General features: G+C 33.0%; 2 protein-coding genes across 3 annotated transcripts; one reads left to right on the top strand and one right to left on the bottom strand.

Moving 5' to 3' along the window:
- Window positions 1-1,017: 1,017 nt before the first annotated feature.
- Window positions 1,018-1,907, top strand: LOC126680980 (transcription termination factor MTEF1, chloroplastic). Its single transcript, XM_050376311.1, has one exon. The coding sequence runs from the start codon at window positions 1,050-1,052 to the stop codon at window positions 1,893-1,895; it is 846 nt and encodes a 281-aa protein (XP_050232268.1). The 5' UTR covers window positions 1,018-1,049; the 3' UTR covers window positions 1,896-1,907.
- A 569-nt stretch (window positions 1,908-2,476) lies between these two features.
- Window positions 2,477-13,879, bottom strand: LOC126680979 (uncharacterized). 2 transcript variants are annotated; one of them, XM_050376308.2, is made up of 23 exons: window positions 13,674-13,879; window positions 13,164-13,501; window positions 11,654-11,757; window positions 11,399-11,467; window positions 11,222-11,282; window positions 10,684-10,823; window positions 10,399-10,588; window positions 9,939-10,000; window positions 9,725-9,813; window positions 8,317-8,389; window positions 8,135-8,194; window positions 7,413-7,559; window positions 7,279-7,317; window positions 7,151-7,188; window positions 6,533-6,619; window positions 6,269-6,434; window positions 5,797-5,874; window positions 5,440-5,576; window positions 5,172-5,248; window positions 4,692-4,761; window positions 4,428-4,493; window positions 3,657-3,810; window positions 2,477-2,766 (listed from the first exon to the last, which is right to left on the bottom strand). In XM_050376308.2, the coding sequence occupies exons 1-22, from the start codon at window positions 13,737-13,739 to the stop codon at window positions 3,676-3,678; spliced, it is 2,292 nt and encodes a 763-aa protein (XP_050232265.1). In that variant the 5' UTR covers window positions 13,740-13,879; the 3' UTR covers window positions 2,477-2,766; window positions 3,657-3,675. The 2 variants fall into 2 exon arrangements, with proteins under 2 accessions (XP_050232265.1, XP_050232267.1); XM_050376310.2 differs by lacking the exons at window positions 2,477-2,766; window positions 3,657-3,810; window positions 4,428-4,493 and having other exon boundaries at window positions 4,694-4,761; window positions 5,120-5,248.
- Window positions 13,880-14,412: the final 533 nt, after the last annotated feature.

Here is a 14,412-nt window from a genome sequence, read left to right as displayed (position 1 = left end):
TATATAAGGGCTGTTTATACAAATGCTTAAAAAAAATATTAGTACAAATTAACCCCTATGGTATATTTTTAAATTTCATATCCCAGCATGTGTCGAAGATTATATTCTTCCTTTTGCATTTTGGTTTTCTACTCCAAATTTTATTTCAACGTGTTTTTTTTTATTAAACAGTTCCTAGAAAAAATACAGTTTACAGCTGTTATTAATTTAAAAAAAAATTCTAAAAGGATTTCAAATAATGTCTAAAACTACAGTTTGCTGCTGTTTTTAGAAACAGTCTCTAAAAAGGTTTAAATAATTTTTTAAAACATATTTTGCAATAAATTTTAAAACACAGTTTCTAAAAACATTTCAAACAATTTCTAAATATACAGTCCGCAACAGTTTTTAAAAATATTAAGTTAAAAGCATTATTTTTTTAAAAATGAAGAGAGTTCAGACATAAATAATAGAATAAGATAGAGAAACTTCTAAAACCAGAGTAATTTTACAAAGGCTTAATTACATCAAAAATCACCAACTTTCGCGTGTTTTTAGTATTTAACATATTTTTTTTTCTTGGCGTATTTAACATTATCTATCACTTTTTGGCATATTTAACATCGGTTGCTTTTCCTTTGAAAAATAGTACCGTTTTACGGTATCGCTTTACGTCCAAAACGGCGCTGTTTTACATACAAAATGGTCTCGTGGTCTTATATGCCAAAAAATGATAAATAATGTTGTTAAATATGGCAAGGAAAAAAAAATCTTAAATATCAAAACCATGTGAAAGTTTGTAATTTTTTGATGCAATTAGGCTTTTTACAAATAAAGTTAGAAAATGGAGTTTTTCCAATATGCAACATGAAAATAAAAAAGTAAAATTTTTATGATATTATATTTACATTTTTGATTTATTAACTGAAAAAATATGTCAAATAAACGAAAGTGAAACAAAAAAAAATATCCTTATCTTATCACAACTAAAAATAACAACCACACAACCATATTAACTTCTTATTAATCAATTATTCCCTCCAAAACCAAATCCAAGAAACAAAAAAAAAATGCTTCACTCTCTATCTCTTCCATCTTTCACTTCTTCCTCAAACCACAATTACAAAACCTTAAACTCACACAATTTCTCTCAATTATCAAACCCTAATTCCTACCTTAAATTTCGAACCACTCACCAAGAAAATGTTCACTATCTCAAAGCCATTGGTATTATAAATCCCAAAACTAAACCGCACCAACTTCCATCTCCTGATTCCATAACTCAAATCATTAACACCATTAACTTTTTCAAATCCAAAGGTTTTGAAGATACTGACTTCTCAAAACTAACCTCGGTATGCCCTCAACTTTTATTCAATTCATTTGAGGTTACGGACATCGACCCGGTTTTTGAATTCTTGAATAGTGAGTTGAATGCTTCATTTCAGGAATCGAGAGGTTTCATCACGAATTGTCCTGAATTGTTGTTTTCCGACGTCGAACATTGTTTGAAACCGAGTCTTGATTATCTTAGAAAATTGAGGGTGGCTAAGTTGAATGTTCCGAGTAAAGCAAATGCGTATCTTCTCAATACTCGAGTTGAAAAACTACGATCGAAGGTCAAGTTTATGAGGAGCGTAGGGCTTTCGCATGAGGAGGCATCGAGTTTTTGTGCGAGAGTACCGGCTATTTTTAGGTATAGTATTGAGTTTAATTTGAGACCGAAGCTCGAGTTTTTGTTGAAGGGGATGGGGAGAAGTATGGAAGAGTTGAAGGAGTTTCCACAGTATTTCGGGTTTAGTTTAAGGAAGAGGATAGTGCCTAGGCATTTGCATTTGAAGCAGAGGGATGTTCGTATTAAATTGAATAGAATGTTAATGTGGAGCGATCAGAGATTCTATACAAAATGGAAGTGAATCATTTTGGTATGCTAGTCTTGTTTGGTATACTTTTTCAAATCAGTTGTCTAAAAGAAAATTAGAAATAGATTTTTAAAAGAAATTAAGAATTTCAGATTCTTTAGAACGTTATAAACAAAATAATAGTGTAATTTTAGCAACTAATAGTAATAGCCATGGGTATTCAGTTGATTCTTTCGAAACCGAACTAAAAAGCTCCAAACTGAATTAACTGGTCAACGGAATATGCTCAAAACCAAACCAACAGAATAAGAATCCCTAACCAAAACCAAAATGAAAGTATTAAAAAAAAAAAACAAACAAAAATGACCGAATAGGTGCGTAATTTGGTCGGTTCGGTTAAAACTGAAAATTAAAATCAAATTTTTGGCTAATTTGGTTAATTTGAAGAATCCAAATCTCAAACCAAACAAACCAATTAAACCAATATTTCTTTTATCAAAACCGACCGAAAGTTATCAATTTGGTCAGTATTTTTGTTCACCCCTACTAATAGCTAGCTCGTGATAAAAAATGATAATCAAATGCACCATGTGCAGGACCTCACAGAGGTACACAATCGACAGGCAAAAAGAATATAAATCAATAAAATAGCAAGAGTTCATTTGCAATTGATTTTCATTTGAATTTAGGTTTCATTTGAGTATTGGTATGATACAATTGTTTAACCCAAACTGGCGAACTCTACTTTTGTTCTGGTTTTGCTTTAAGACTTGTGATGTAAGTTCAGCATAATAATATTCGTGAGATTTGCAAACATGTTCCAGATGAAAGTATTTCTCAAACAACTAATCCACTTGCTGCATAACTCCCATAAAATCATGGGTTTCTTTTCAGATTTTCTTCTACCTCTTGATTATTACCTAACCTGCATTTCGGAAAACGGTGTTGATTATTATGACTAGTGTGCATTCAAACAGAATCAAAATTTTGATTTTTCAAAATCAAATCAAAACGAACTAAGTTTTTACTTTCAAAACCAAACCAAATTGAAAAACAATTTTTTTTTTTGAATTTTTGAATCAGACCGACAATCCCGTTTCAACTCGGTCATCCAGTTCAGAACAATTTTTGCACACCCCTACAAAATTACAAATGACTTTGAAATAGTTATAAAATTGTAAGCTATTATACTAGATACAAAGTTAGGCTCAATTGCACCAGAAATCACCGACTTTCGCGTATTTAACATAATCTTTTTTTCTTGGCATATTTAACATTAACTTTCAGTTTTTGGCATGTTTGTCCACAGTTGCGTTTCCTTTGAAAAACTGTGCTGATTTGGATCCAAAACGGCGTCGTTTTACATCCAAAACGACATCGTTTTTCTTGCAAAATGATCCCGTGGACAAATATGCCAAAAAAATGAAAGTTATTGTTAAATATGCCAAGAAAAAAAGATTATGTTAAATACCAAAAACACGCGAAAGTTGGTGATTTTTAACGCAATTAAGCCCACAAAGTTATAGGTTGTCCATGTTATATGGTGCATGCCTGTACAAGATTATATATTCAATAATAATAAATTAACAAAGCACAACAACAGTAAAGCTCGCTCTCAAATTTGAAACAGTTAGTGTAATGGAATTGGGAAATTCAGCGACATTGAAGATGAATGTACAGGCAAAAACTATTGCTGAAGCCCTCAACACTTCTAACTTAATCCAAAATGATTTACATGTGCACAAGTGCAGTCAAGCCAACCTGGAATCATGAAAATAACATGCATTTTCAAGTTAGGTGAAGAAAGAGGCTTACTCAGCAGTGATTAAGAGATTCAGTTGTTCTTTGTTAACAGTTCAATGTCAGCTCCAACTTCAGCAATATTGACTTCTTTAGAAGCCTTAGCAATTTTTGCTATGTTCAGAACATCAAAGTCGATTGCAATTTGTTTAACCAGACCAGCAAGCATCTGCGTCGGGAATGACATCAAAATAAAATTATACAAAAATATTAAATATGTGGTGACAATTTGTACATGACAACTGAAGTTCCACATAGCTTTTTGCACCTTCATTAGTCATATGTAGTTATTCCTAAAATTCTGTCAATGAGGGGTCATTATTGACTTCAAATTTGAAATATTTGATCTTTTTTAATTAAATATATACAGATTAATTGAAGCCTGATTTAACTCTGTGATTTGCCCATTCCGTGCAGTATGAATAGCCACACACATCCATGTTTCATATAGAACACAAGAAGTGATGCAGGTTGCATTGAGATCCTACATGACAATAATGTACTTGCACATAAAAGAGCAGAGGGTATTTTGGTCTACTACCATGTAATAAAATACTTAATGACCCAGAGAATTCCGAACTTCATTTATGATATGGTGTGAAAATGCATTTTTACCATCGTACAAGAGAAGAACCAAATGATTTTACAACAGAAAATATCTTTGTTCTGATCTTATAAGTTGACAAAAAAAAACAAATTTGGCCATCATGGTAAGAAAATGACAAAAGTAATTATGAATGTTTATTTCACTATCACATGTTAAATAAGATCAGATTAAGAACATACCAGTGACCCAATCGCAACTAAAGCCCGAAATTTTGAAACAGCTTCTAGATTTTCCTCTTCTGCAATCTGTAGAAAACCAAAGCCATTAATAAGCTTTAGGATTATGATTCCCCTCTCCCAATGCCAAATTGAGGCTTAATATATTGCCCTCACAATGAGGGTGTTATAACTTTCAACGCATTCCAATTTCCAAGCAACAAATTAGGAGAAAAAATACAAAGCATTTGCAAAATGCTGGAAATGATAAAGAGTAGTATGGGAAACCTCCAGCGCTGCTGAAAGAACTTGAGATTGACCTCCTTGATCCTTTTGCTCTATTAACAACACCGTATAACTGAGAAAAACATAAGTGACAGCTCAAAATGCAGAAAGCAGATATCATAAACAAAACTAGGTGAAAAATAAAGGCCTATATTGAATTGTCAATACATGTTTGGGGACTAGTATCTTTCTGTCCCATTCTAATTGAGAAAATTCTCATTGCACATTGTTTAAGAAATTTTAGTAACTTTACTTTTATATCTCATATCATATTAAATGCATCCCAACGTTTTAGAAATATACATGCATTAATTGAAGAGGGTAAGAGAAGAAAAATAGTGTAAAAAAGATTCTACAAATAGAAGTTGTCAAATAGAATGGGACACTGAAAATAGAAAATTTGTTCAAATAGATTGGGACGGAGGGAGTACATTGGAAGCCGAGATCAACTGTTGGCATATATACCATTGACTAAATGCTTACTTGAGTATCAAAGTAGAATAAGACAATTGCAAATTCTTGTTTGGTGATGAAGAACAACTAGAAAAGGCATCAAGGATCTGCATGATTTGTGAAACATAAAATAACTGCATTACATACATTTGTAGAAGTACCATGAGAAACATTGCTCCCTATGACAAAAATATACGTAGATACACACATAAAGCCAGGCAATGATCAGAATACCAAGGCCAACTCATAGATTGCAGAACTGAACCTGTGAGAAAGGAGAATAATTAATTATATTTACCTCACTGCGATGGCCAAGTAGCCAGCTATGAAAGCCTGAATTCTTGAATAAATTGGTAATAACACGGATGCTGGTTAAAAGGTTTGGAGCTAGCGGAGAATTAGCGGTGACTTTCTCAATCAATTCCAGTAGTATATCTGATAGCACATAATATCCATGCATAAATATTTATATAAATAAATCCAAAAATATAAGACAATCTTGACCATAACTGAAACTCATCGAACACTCCATCAAATGTTTCATCAGTAAATATGAGTATTACAGGTACAACACGTGATCAGAAACTTTAGTTCTTTTTGCTGCAACAGTGCTCTTCAGATAAATAAAAACAAATTTATGGACATGTAGCTGTACCATTTCCATCTTTGATATGCTTTAGAAGTACACTTGTCCCGTCTGGGTGTAAAACAATCATCCTCAGGATATCAACAACTGCGAAGAAAGTCACAATACATTAAGTATGCAAATTTCATGGATAATGCACTATCCACTACGCATTCAGCCCATGGAACCAAACACTATAAAATTGTGCAAAAATGGCGATCAACAGGCAAAGCATTTTTGTGAGGAGAATATTTTTGTTAATGTTAAGTTATGTAAATTCATCTCCAAGAAAAAAGTTATCTAATACCAAGCCAAAAGAGGAACGCATATATAGCAGAAGCACATTGGCTGTGCACAATGCATGATATACCCTATTGGTCATCAACGATTCTTGCAAAGAATTGTTGACTTAACATCAGAGGCTGTACATGCATCATGAGCATCATATGAAGAAAACCACAAGGGAAAGCTCAGAGATTCAAAAAAAGTGCTGCAAACTGACCTGGAAATATCATTGAGACCGGCCAGGATTTTATCAATTTCACCACCAAAGCAATGCCAACCTCTGCAAATCTACTGGTGTGATAATGTGAAGTATCCTTTAAAATTTTAACCACCTCGGCAAGTTTGGAAATGTCAGCCTCTGACAAAGACAATGTCATTTTGTCCTTCAAAAGATTGAGAGAAATTCAATAGAAATAATGAAAGTAGGAGCAGCAATGATCAATTCGGAAAATAACAACAGTACAAGTCTAGAAAATCATACTGGGTCAGATAGAAGTGCATTGTTGAACTCGGTTATCTTTTTCAGGATCCCATCAAATTGTGCCACATCAAAAACTAGCATTCCTTTCTGGAAATGAAAATACCAAAAATTATAAGGATAATAAGAAAACATAACAGAACTTAAGTTAGCCCATCCCAAAATCATTAAAAATGAAGACCATAGTAAAAACTAATCTTAATTAATAAAGAGTTATTCTAGCCGATCATATAAATTCACATACTAGTTCAAGATGGAATACTAATCTTAAATTGAACAACTAAAATTGCCAACTTTGCATCCTATTCCAGCTATATCTGTCCCACCTGGACTTTATGCTATTCAAATATCAAGGCCCAACTAAAAACCTCCAATAACTTGTTAAGTAACGTATATGCAATAAACCATTAATGTTTAAGACATTTGTGCCAAAAGTAATTCTTAAGGATGGAAGATAAAATTATGTTTCAATGAAGAAGAGAAGTAACCTGGCTAACAAAAACAATGTACAAGATTTAATTACAACTTACTCTACTTGGTTGTATATTATATGAATGTACTGGCAAACTATGATTAAACCTTAGAAATATATTTAGAGTAAGAATAAATATAAGGGTATACCTTGGGAATATGCTTGAAAGTAGGTGTTGCTGAAACAGCTGTTATGTAAATCAAATGATAAATATAATAGATATTTTTAAGCTAACAAAAACTTGAAATAATTTTAAGTGATAGTTATAGATGCATACCAGATAAGTTGGAAGGCTGTCCAGGTACATAAGCATTAGCTGAGACGTAAGAGAAGGAAACATCAAAAATGTAAATAAATGCTGCAAAAGATACAACCAACATTTATGTCAAAGCAAAATGAAATTGTACTTACAGCCAGTATATGGGTCACGAAATGATGAATTAAGAGTAATGTCACGTTGACCAGAATTCTGTAGTATGAACTCTACGATTTGTTGACGATAAGAAAAAGGAAGATTCTCTTTGAGAAGCCACTTATCAGCAGTTGAGTATGGATTTTCTGGGAAAGCCTCACTCATTGATTATCAATTGAAAATTAATTGCATAAAAATTTGCAATACGCAATAAAAGAAGTCCAATCCCAACATTAGAAATTAATCCTTAAAAGATAAACAAAATGGGAACACAGCAACCAAAATATAGCAACTTTGTACATTTTCTAGAACTACATCATCAATACATCTAGAACCACAAGAGTTCAAAGAGATACTGGATTTATAATACACTTCCCTTACCCCTGGGATATGCTACCTTTCCTATTAATCGTGCAATCTTTTTATTACAAGGCTGTGATACATTATGTGGAAGCAGCATTTTAATAAAAAAACATCAAAGGAAGTATCTTTTTGGGGGGAATTGGGAGAGGAGAAAGCAAATGGCACTCAAGTTCCACATGGTGCTGGGAATATTGAAAGTGGTATAATATGCACAGAGGCTTCTTCTCTTAAGCATTATTTCCTTTCTACAGATTTTCTCGTCAGAAAGGGAGAGCATATGAAGACAGTTGTCAAAGAAAACTGACTTATCGTGAAATTACAAGCACCAAAAACCAGAAATGCACAGTTTTAAAAATACCTGATCGGTTGTAAGGCAACTTACGAATAGGCTCACCATCTCCAATATCAACATCAAATACTGAGTAATAGAGGTAACTCGATCAATTATATATTTAAATAATAATAACAAAAGCAGTCAACGCAGAAAGCTTAAGGTAACTGAGAAACAAAGCAGCCAAAGCCCAAAGGTACAATGCTGACCATAATCATACTCGATTGCATCGAGAACAGGCCGTTTCATGCCATCATCTGGCCCATCGACGACTTCACCAATCTGAAAATGGAAATGGGAAACATTAAAAAAACATAAATATACATAAATAAAAAACACAGGCTAAGAACAAATTATCCAAAAACGGCACTAACAAAGAAGAAATTCTATAAGCTCAACTCAGATCCATCGACTGAAAAATTTCTAGCATTTTCATTGATAAATTAAAGCCACAAACTTCCCATTAATACGTATACTCAAGCTTTTTCAAACCATGAGAACGTTCCAAGTATGCCAACCAATATAAGGACAAGATCTCCCATATTTCAAGAGTTGATAAAAAGTTTAAACTTATATATTGTTCTTACTTAGTGAATTTTTTATTAGTTAAAAACTTTAAACTCACATTCATGCACACCCATATCTTTCTGCTTACAGAAAAACACATTACTGCCACTATAGCAACAAATGCAACCACAACATACATAATTGTCTAAATCAATGTTACCACGAACACGGTGCGTTTCGGGTCGTGGTACGGGAACGGGAACGAAATACGTTAGTTTATTTTTTTTATGGTATGTTGGGGATAGGATTAGTTGGTACGCTTTTTTTTATATGCGGTACTTTGAACCTCTCTTGTTCGGAACGTCTCTTATATATATACACATAAAACAAATTTTTTATAGAATATTAGCAGTTCATAGATAGGTACTTTCACTTATAATCAAGATACAACATAATATTATATTCTTTTTAATTACATTAATTTATTCTCTTTAATTACATTAACTTCTGAAACAAATAAGTTGAGAAAATTATCCAAAAAAAATCGAGATGTATCTTTTCAATTTTTTTGTTATAAATTAGAAAAGTTTTGATTAAAGTGAAACTCTTAGAATTCTGCGAAGTAAATTTAATTGACATCAATTTACTAATATTAGTGTCAATCTTTATTGAATAAGGTGGCCAGCTGTTTTAAAAACAGTAAATATTAGTAAGCCCATAAGCCTGAGACAATAAAACCCTAGGAGAATAATATTTGAAATGAATCCAGCACACAACTAACACAATTAGCCAAATAGCTGTTCTCCATCTTCTTCTACATATTTTTCTGCAACCTTTTCACTCTACTCTTTCAATAATGGGAACTCTTCACATGAAGTACCAGAACGCGTACCAAGGAGTATATTAAACTGTATCAAACTATCAACAATCTCAATTACCTTACTAAATATCCAAAGGATTATATATTGAGCAATAGCATTAACTAATTAGTGATATATGAAAGAAACCCCATACAGTCAAACAGGTATATTAATGAATATGAAAAGCCGCATAGGATAAAATGATCACAAAGAATTAACATATATAATTTTTAAGAAATTTAAATGTTACCTTATCCCATATCTGTTCTCTCAAATTCCAGGAATATGCTACACCATTGTCCCCTTCTCTGACGACTTTTGTCTGGCCATCACTGGTTCCTGATAATAACAAAATTGGAATATATCAGGTAGTTAGCAACTTACAACAAAATAGGCAACAATGCCATGCCCATCACCCACTGGTAGAACAGAAAGTTCAGAATATATAAGTGGAAATATGATACCTGGAATCTTTAAGGCATCTAAGCCCGGTAACTCCTCTAACTTGAGGCCTCCAACCCTCTTCCTGATATAAATAAAATACAAATTGCATTAACGCTGAAAGCATTATATGAAAAGAAATTATCAGGGTTTAATGCCCTCCAACTGGGAAAAAAGTATAACCAGAGGTATAACATAAATCTAATCTGAACTTTCAGAAACAGATTTTTGCGCATAAGTAATTTCCATAATTCATGCAATCAAAATCACTGCCAAATTTGAATGACCATATTCTGCAATTCATAGATGAGCACATGCAGTCTAACCATATAAGTGGACACCGCCATATGCTTATAGTATTCAGCATTACCCAATTAATGGCAAACATCAGCATAAATTAAATATTAAGACACTCATTTAATAATCCCATAGATTCTGATTAAGATGTGAGCCATAACTAATGGAAATAAAGTTAGACCATACCTGCTTAACTTGTATTGAGAAAGTTGTGATACATATGACTCGAGATCTAATGGATCTGCAATTCTATCTTGATCTGATGTCCAAATACGTACGACTCCATCTGAACATGCTGTGACAATGTCGCCATTTTCTAAAAATTTGGCGTCCCAAACACAACCAGGATGCTCCAAACTTTGAATACAAACGCCATCTACAACAATGGTGATTTCTCATACCGACTAACATTTGGGAAAACAAGTAACAAAATAAAATAAAAAGGAAGAAGTTGAAGCAAGAAGAAACTACCTTTCCAAATCTTTGATGAACAATCTTCACTACCACTCACAATAAGTCCGGAAGAGTGTGAATTAACAGAATAGACAATGGCAGTATGTCCAACCATCTCCATCAATGTTTGCCCAGTTAATGCCCATAACCTGATGGAACTGTTGAAAAGAATAACTGAAATTGAGAGCAATATCCAAGAAAACTAAATAGAATATGAAATCATCTAATTCAAAACAAGGAAAGCCATGATCCTCATTTTTTTTTTATTTTGTGGTTCCAATGTCTGAGTAACCCAACCTTCCCAAGTCTCAAGTCTCAACCCCCAAAAACTAACACAGGCACACACACATATTTTAAAATGAGAAGTACATGTGGGATTCAATCGTAGGTCTCTCAGAACAATACAAGCAAGCTACCTTGTGTGCTAGCTGGCAACAATAAGATAGTAACAAAGTTCTCCAACTTTGACATCATGTATTCCATTACTATGGCATATAGTCAGAACTAAGCAGAAGGTTACATATTCTTAATCAAAGAAATCAAGACAAATAACTACCCATCATGTGATGCAGATAGAATACCCAGTCCATGCATCTCTGCTAAGCCTCGAACAGTATCTGCACAATTCATGATTCTTATCAGATAAATAATACTAATATGCCAGTCTTTAGCAGGTGAGATAATGCCACCATAAACAGAAAAATTAGTACATACTATGTCAGAATAAAATAACCTGTATGGCCAACAAAAGTATGTACACATTCCTTCCCTTTCCAAAGTTTTAACGTTGTGTCACTTGAACCTGGATCATGGTAGAAATCAAAGTCAATATTCTAGGGTCATAAGCATTATAGATTTCTTCAATAAAATGAATCAAAAAATTGGTATATGTAACAATCTAAAGGGGCAATAATGAAAGACAAATTCTGCAAAATCATACATGAACAAGTTGAGAAACTTATTTGTTCAAAAAGAAAAACTTGCACACCTGTAACAAGCTCGCCTGTAGACAACTTTATAACTGCCTGGATAGCTGATTTATGAGCCTCCCATGACTCACTACATTGCCCCTTCCTCCATCGTCTCAAAGTACTTCAATGGAAAAGCCAAGAGGATAACAGAAACCCAATAAGTAAAGCAGCAAAACAGTAACAAATCTTAAACAAAAAATACAACATAACCATTGGACTTTCTACCATCAGCATATTATAATTAGAAAAATGTAATCATACAGTAAGTTTGATTATAATGGCGAGAGGAAATGCAACTTGTTTTTTTATATAATTGGCTCATATGTAGATTTTTAGCATGAAGTCCGCTGAGGAAAGCAAATAATCTCAAAACCAGTAATTAGGGTATTCGAAACTCCAAGATTAGCATTGTAAATGCATGGCAATCAAATGACTTATTGACGCAGTCCCAGAAACTGTGCTATAAAAAGAGTAAATTTCCTTGCTGGATCTTGAAGTTAATTTCATCATTGCCAATTAAGTACAGCTAGGGATCTCAACAAGAAAATTTCTGAATGAGTAGACAGATCTTAAGGGAAACAAGCCATAGTAAGGCTAGTTTTAGAAGCGTTCCCAATAAATCATTTACATGTGAAACTTAATAGTCATTACACATTATGAACAGAGTGATCCATACCCATATGGAACTATTTTGTACATTCTGAGGCATGATGGAATCTGCTAAGAGACAAACTAGCAATTAAAGTTAACGGAAAATTCTATTAAGATCCTAAGTCCTGACCATTTAGCAGCAGAACAAGAAAACTAAAGAATGAAGATAAGGATGAAAAACAAGCTTCTGGAGAGAAAACAGTGAGGCGAGATCAAAAATAACTAAGTTGTCTTATGATAACAGAATCAGCATGCACAATGATGGAAACTGCATCGGTTGAAATGTCAGGTTCTCAAGCTTGACTTCATAAAATGAATTTTGTTTATGTAACATAAATGCATATCTGCAAGACCTAATTCCCTCACTATATAATGCAGTACAAGAAAGCTACAATATGCACTGCTTAGAAATCAATATTACCTGCCACAATGTTGTTATTTATCTTTATTTAGCTCAAGTTTAAGCAGCTTTGCAAATTCATCTCTCACAGATACAACTCTAGCTTATTTTCTCCCAAGTTCAGAAACACGAAACTTCATTCCAACTATACATATTTTCCTTTTCTGATCTCAGAGTACTTCTTCCACAGTCTTTGATAATGACAAACAAAATGTAATTTTGCAAAGCCCCGTTCTAAAATTTCCAATTACAATATGCAAATTTGCCTACAAGTTTCAACTGCCAAACATATATTAAAAAAATACCTTACTTTTAACTGAAGTATCAAAAAGCTGTTACGTGTATAGCTACACCAGTTTTATCGAGAAATTTGCTATCCAACACTTCCACTTTCATCTCTAAGTCTTAAACTAAGGAGTAACTAATTTTCAATACGGATATTCAAATTCAAAACAATGCCGAAACAATAAACTCACCAATCAACAGAAGATGATACAAAATCCTCATTATCCAAAGCAATTCCGGTAACTTGCAACTGATGGCCATTTAACGTCTGCACCTTCTCTCCAGTACTCAAGTTCCAAACCAAAACCAATGTATCCATTCCACCAGAAACAACGCCACCTTCTGGAAAATCTTCCTTGGGTGGAATCCAAGCTAACGGGCCCACAAAACTCGAATGTCCCAACAAAATTTTCGACATAGCATATTTACGCTTGTCCTGGTCTGACGGGTCAAGCGACCAGAACCTCACAGTCCGGTCCCTTGATGAAGTCGCAATTCCAGAATCACCACATATACAAATACCACGAACCTAACATTAAAATAATTGAAAAATTAAAAAACATGTGAATTTCAATGGGCAATGTAAAAATTAGAACAATTAAATTGCATACAATCTAATTAAAATAAAGAGATTAAGAACTAAGTAAACCTATCAGCATTGCTTTAATTATGAAAGGATCATAAAAGAATTGAAATCTTACGTCATCTTCGTGACCTCGAAGCTCGCAGCTGAGCTTGTAGCCTTTGAAATCAACCTCCATTTCCATTTTGATTTTCGTATTTAGATGAGAATTAGGGTTTTGAATTTTGGAGATTTTAAGTTTAGTTTTTACTTCAGAAGCGAAGAGACTGAATTTGCGATGGAGAGGAAAATCAAATCAAAAGGAGTTATTGTTCGAGAGACTGACTTTACAAGTTTTGATAAAATTGATGGAGTGGTTCTTAAACTTATACATGTTTACACTTTTGGTATTTAATTTTTTAAATTAAGTATCTCTATAGTCCATAGTTTTCAAAAAAAATAGATGTATCTGATATGCTTTTGAGATTAATCTGAGATTTTTTTAAATATGTTTGACATACTTTTGCATTGTATCTGAATTGTTTATATTTGAAATATTTTATTGGTAGACATGAGTTGTTTTTAAGATCATATTGTTAATTATATGTTTTTTGGATAACATATTTGAGCTGTTTTTAAAATGTATATGTAGTGTATTAGAAATGTATTTTTGACGTATGCATTGATATGAATAGTGGTGCGTTGTTGATATTTTGACCCGTTGCTGTTGTGTTTTTACTGAAATAAGATGAAGTGTTTTTTAACGTATTTCGATGTGTCGCTCTCTGATTAGAGGTGTACAAATAGAACAAATATTTGTCTTTTATGTGCTGGTGTAATATTGTTAGGGATGTAGGGTGTATTTTTGTGAAATAGAA

This window comes from Mercurialis annua, linkage group LG5, assembly GCF_937616625.2.
Source record: "Mercurialis annua linkage group LG5, ddMerAnnu1.2, whole genome shotgun sequence".
NCBI classification, from domain to species: Eukaryota; Viridiplantae; Streptophyta; class Magnoliopsida; order Malpighiales; family Euphorbiaceae; genus Mercurialis; species Mercurialis annua.
Note: the sequence above shows the minus strand (reverse complement) of the source record. Positions and strands in the feature narration are given on the sequence as shown.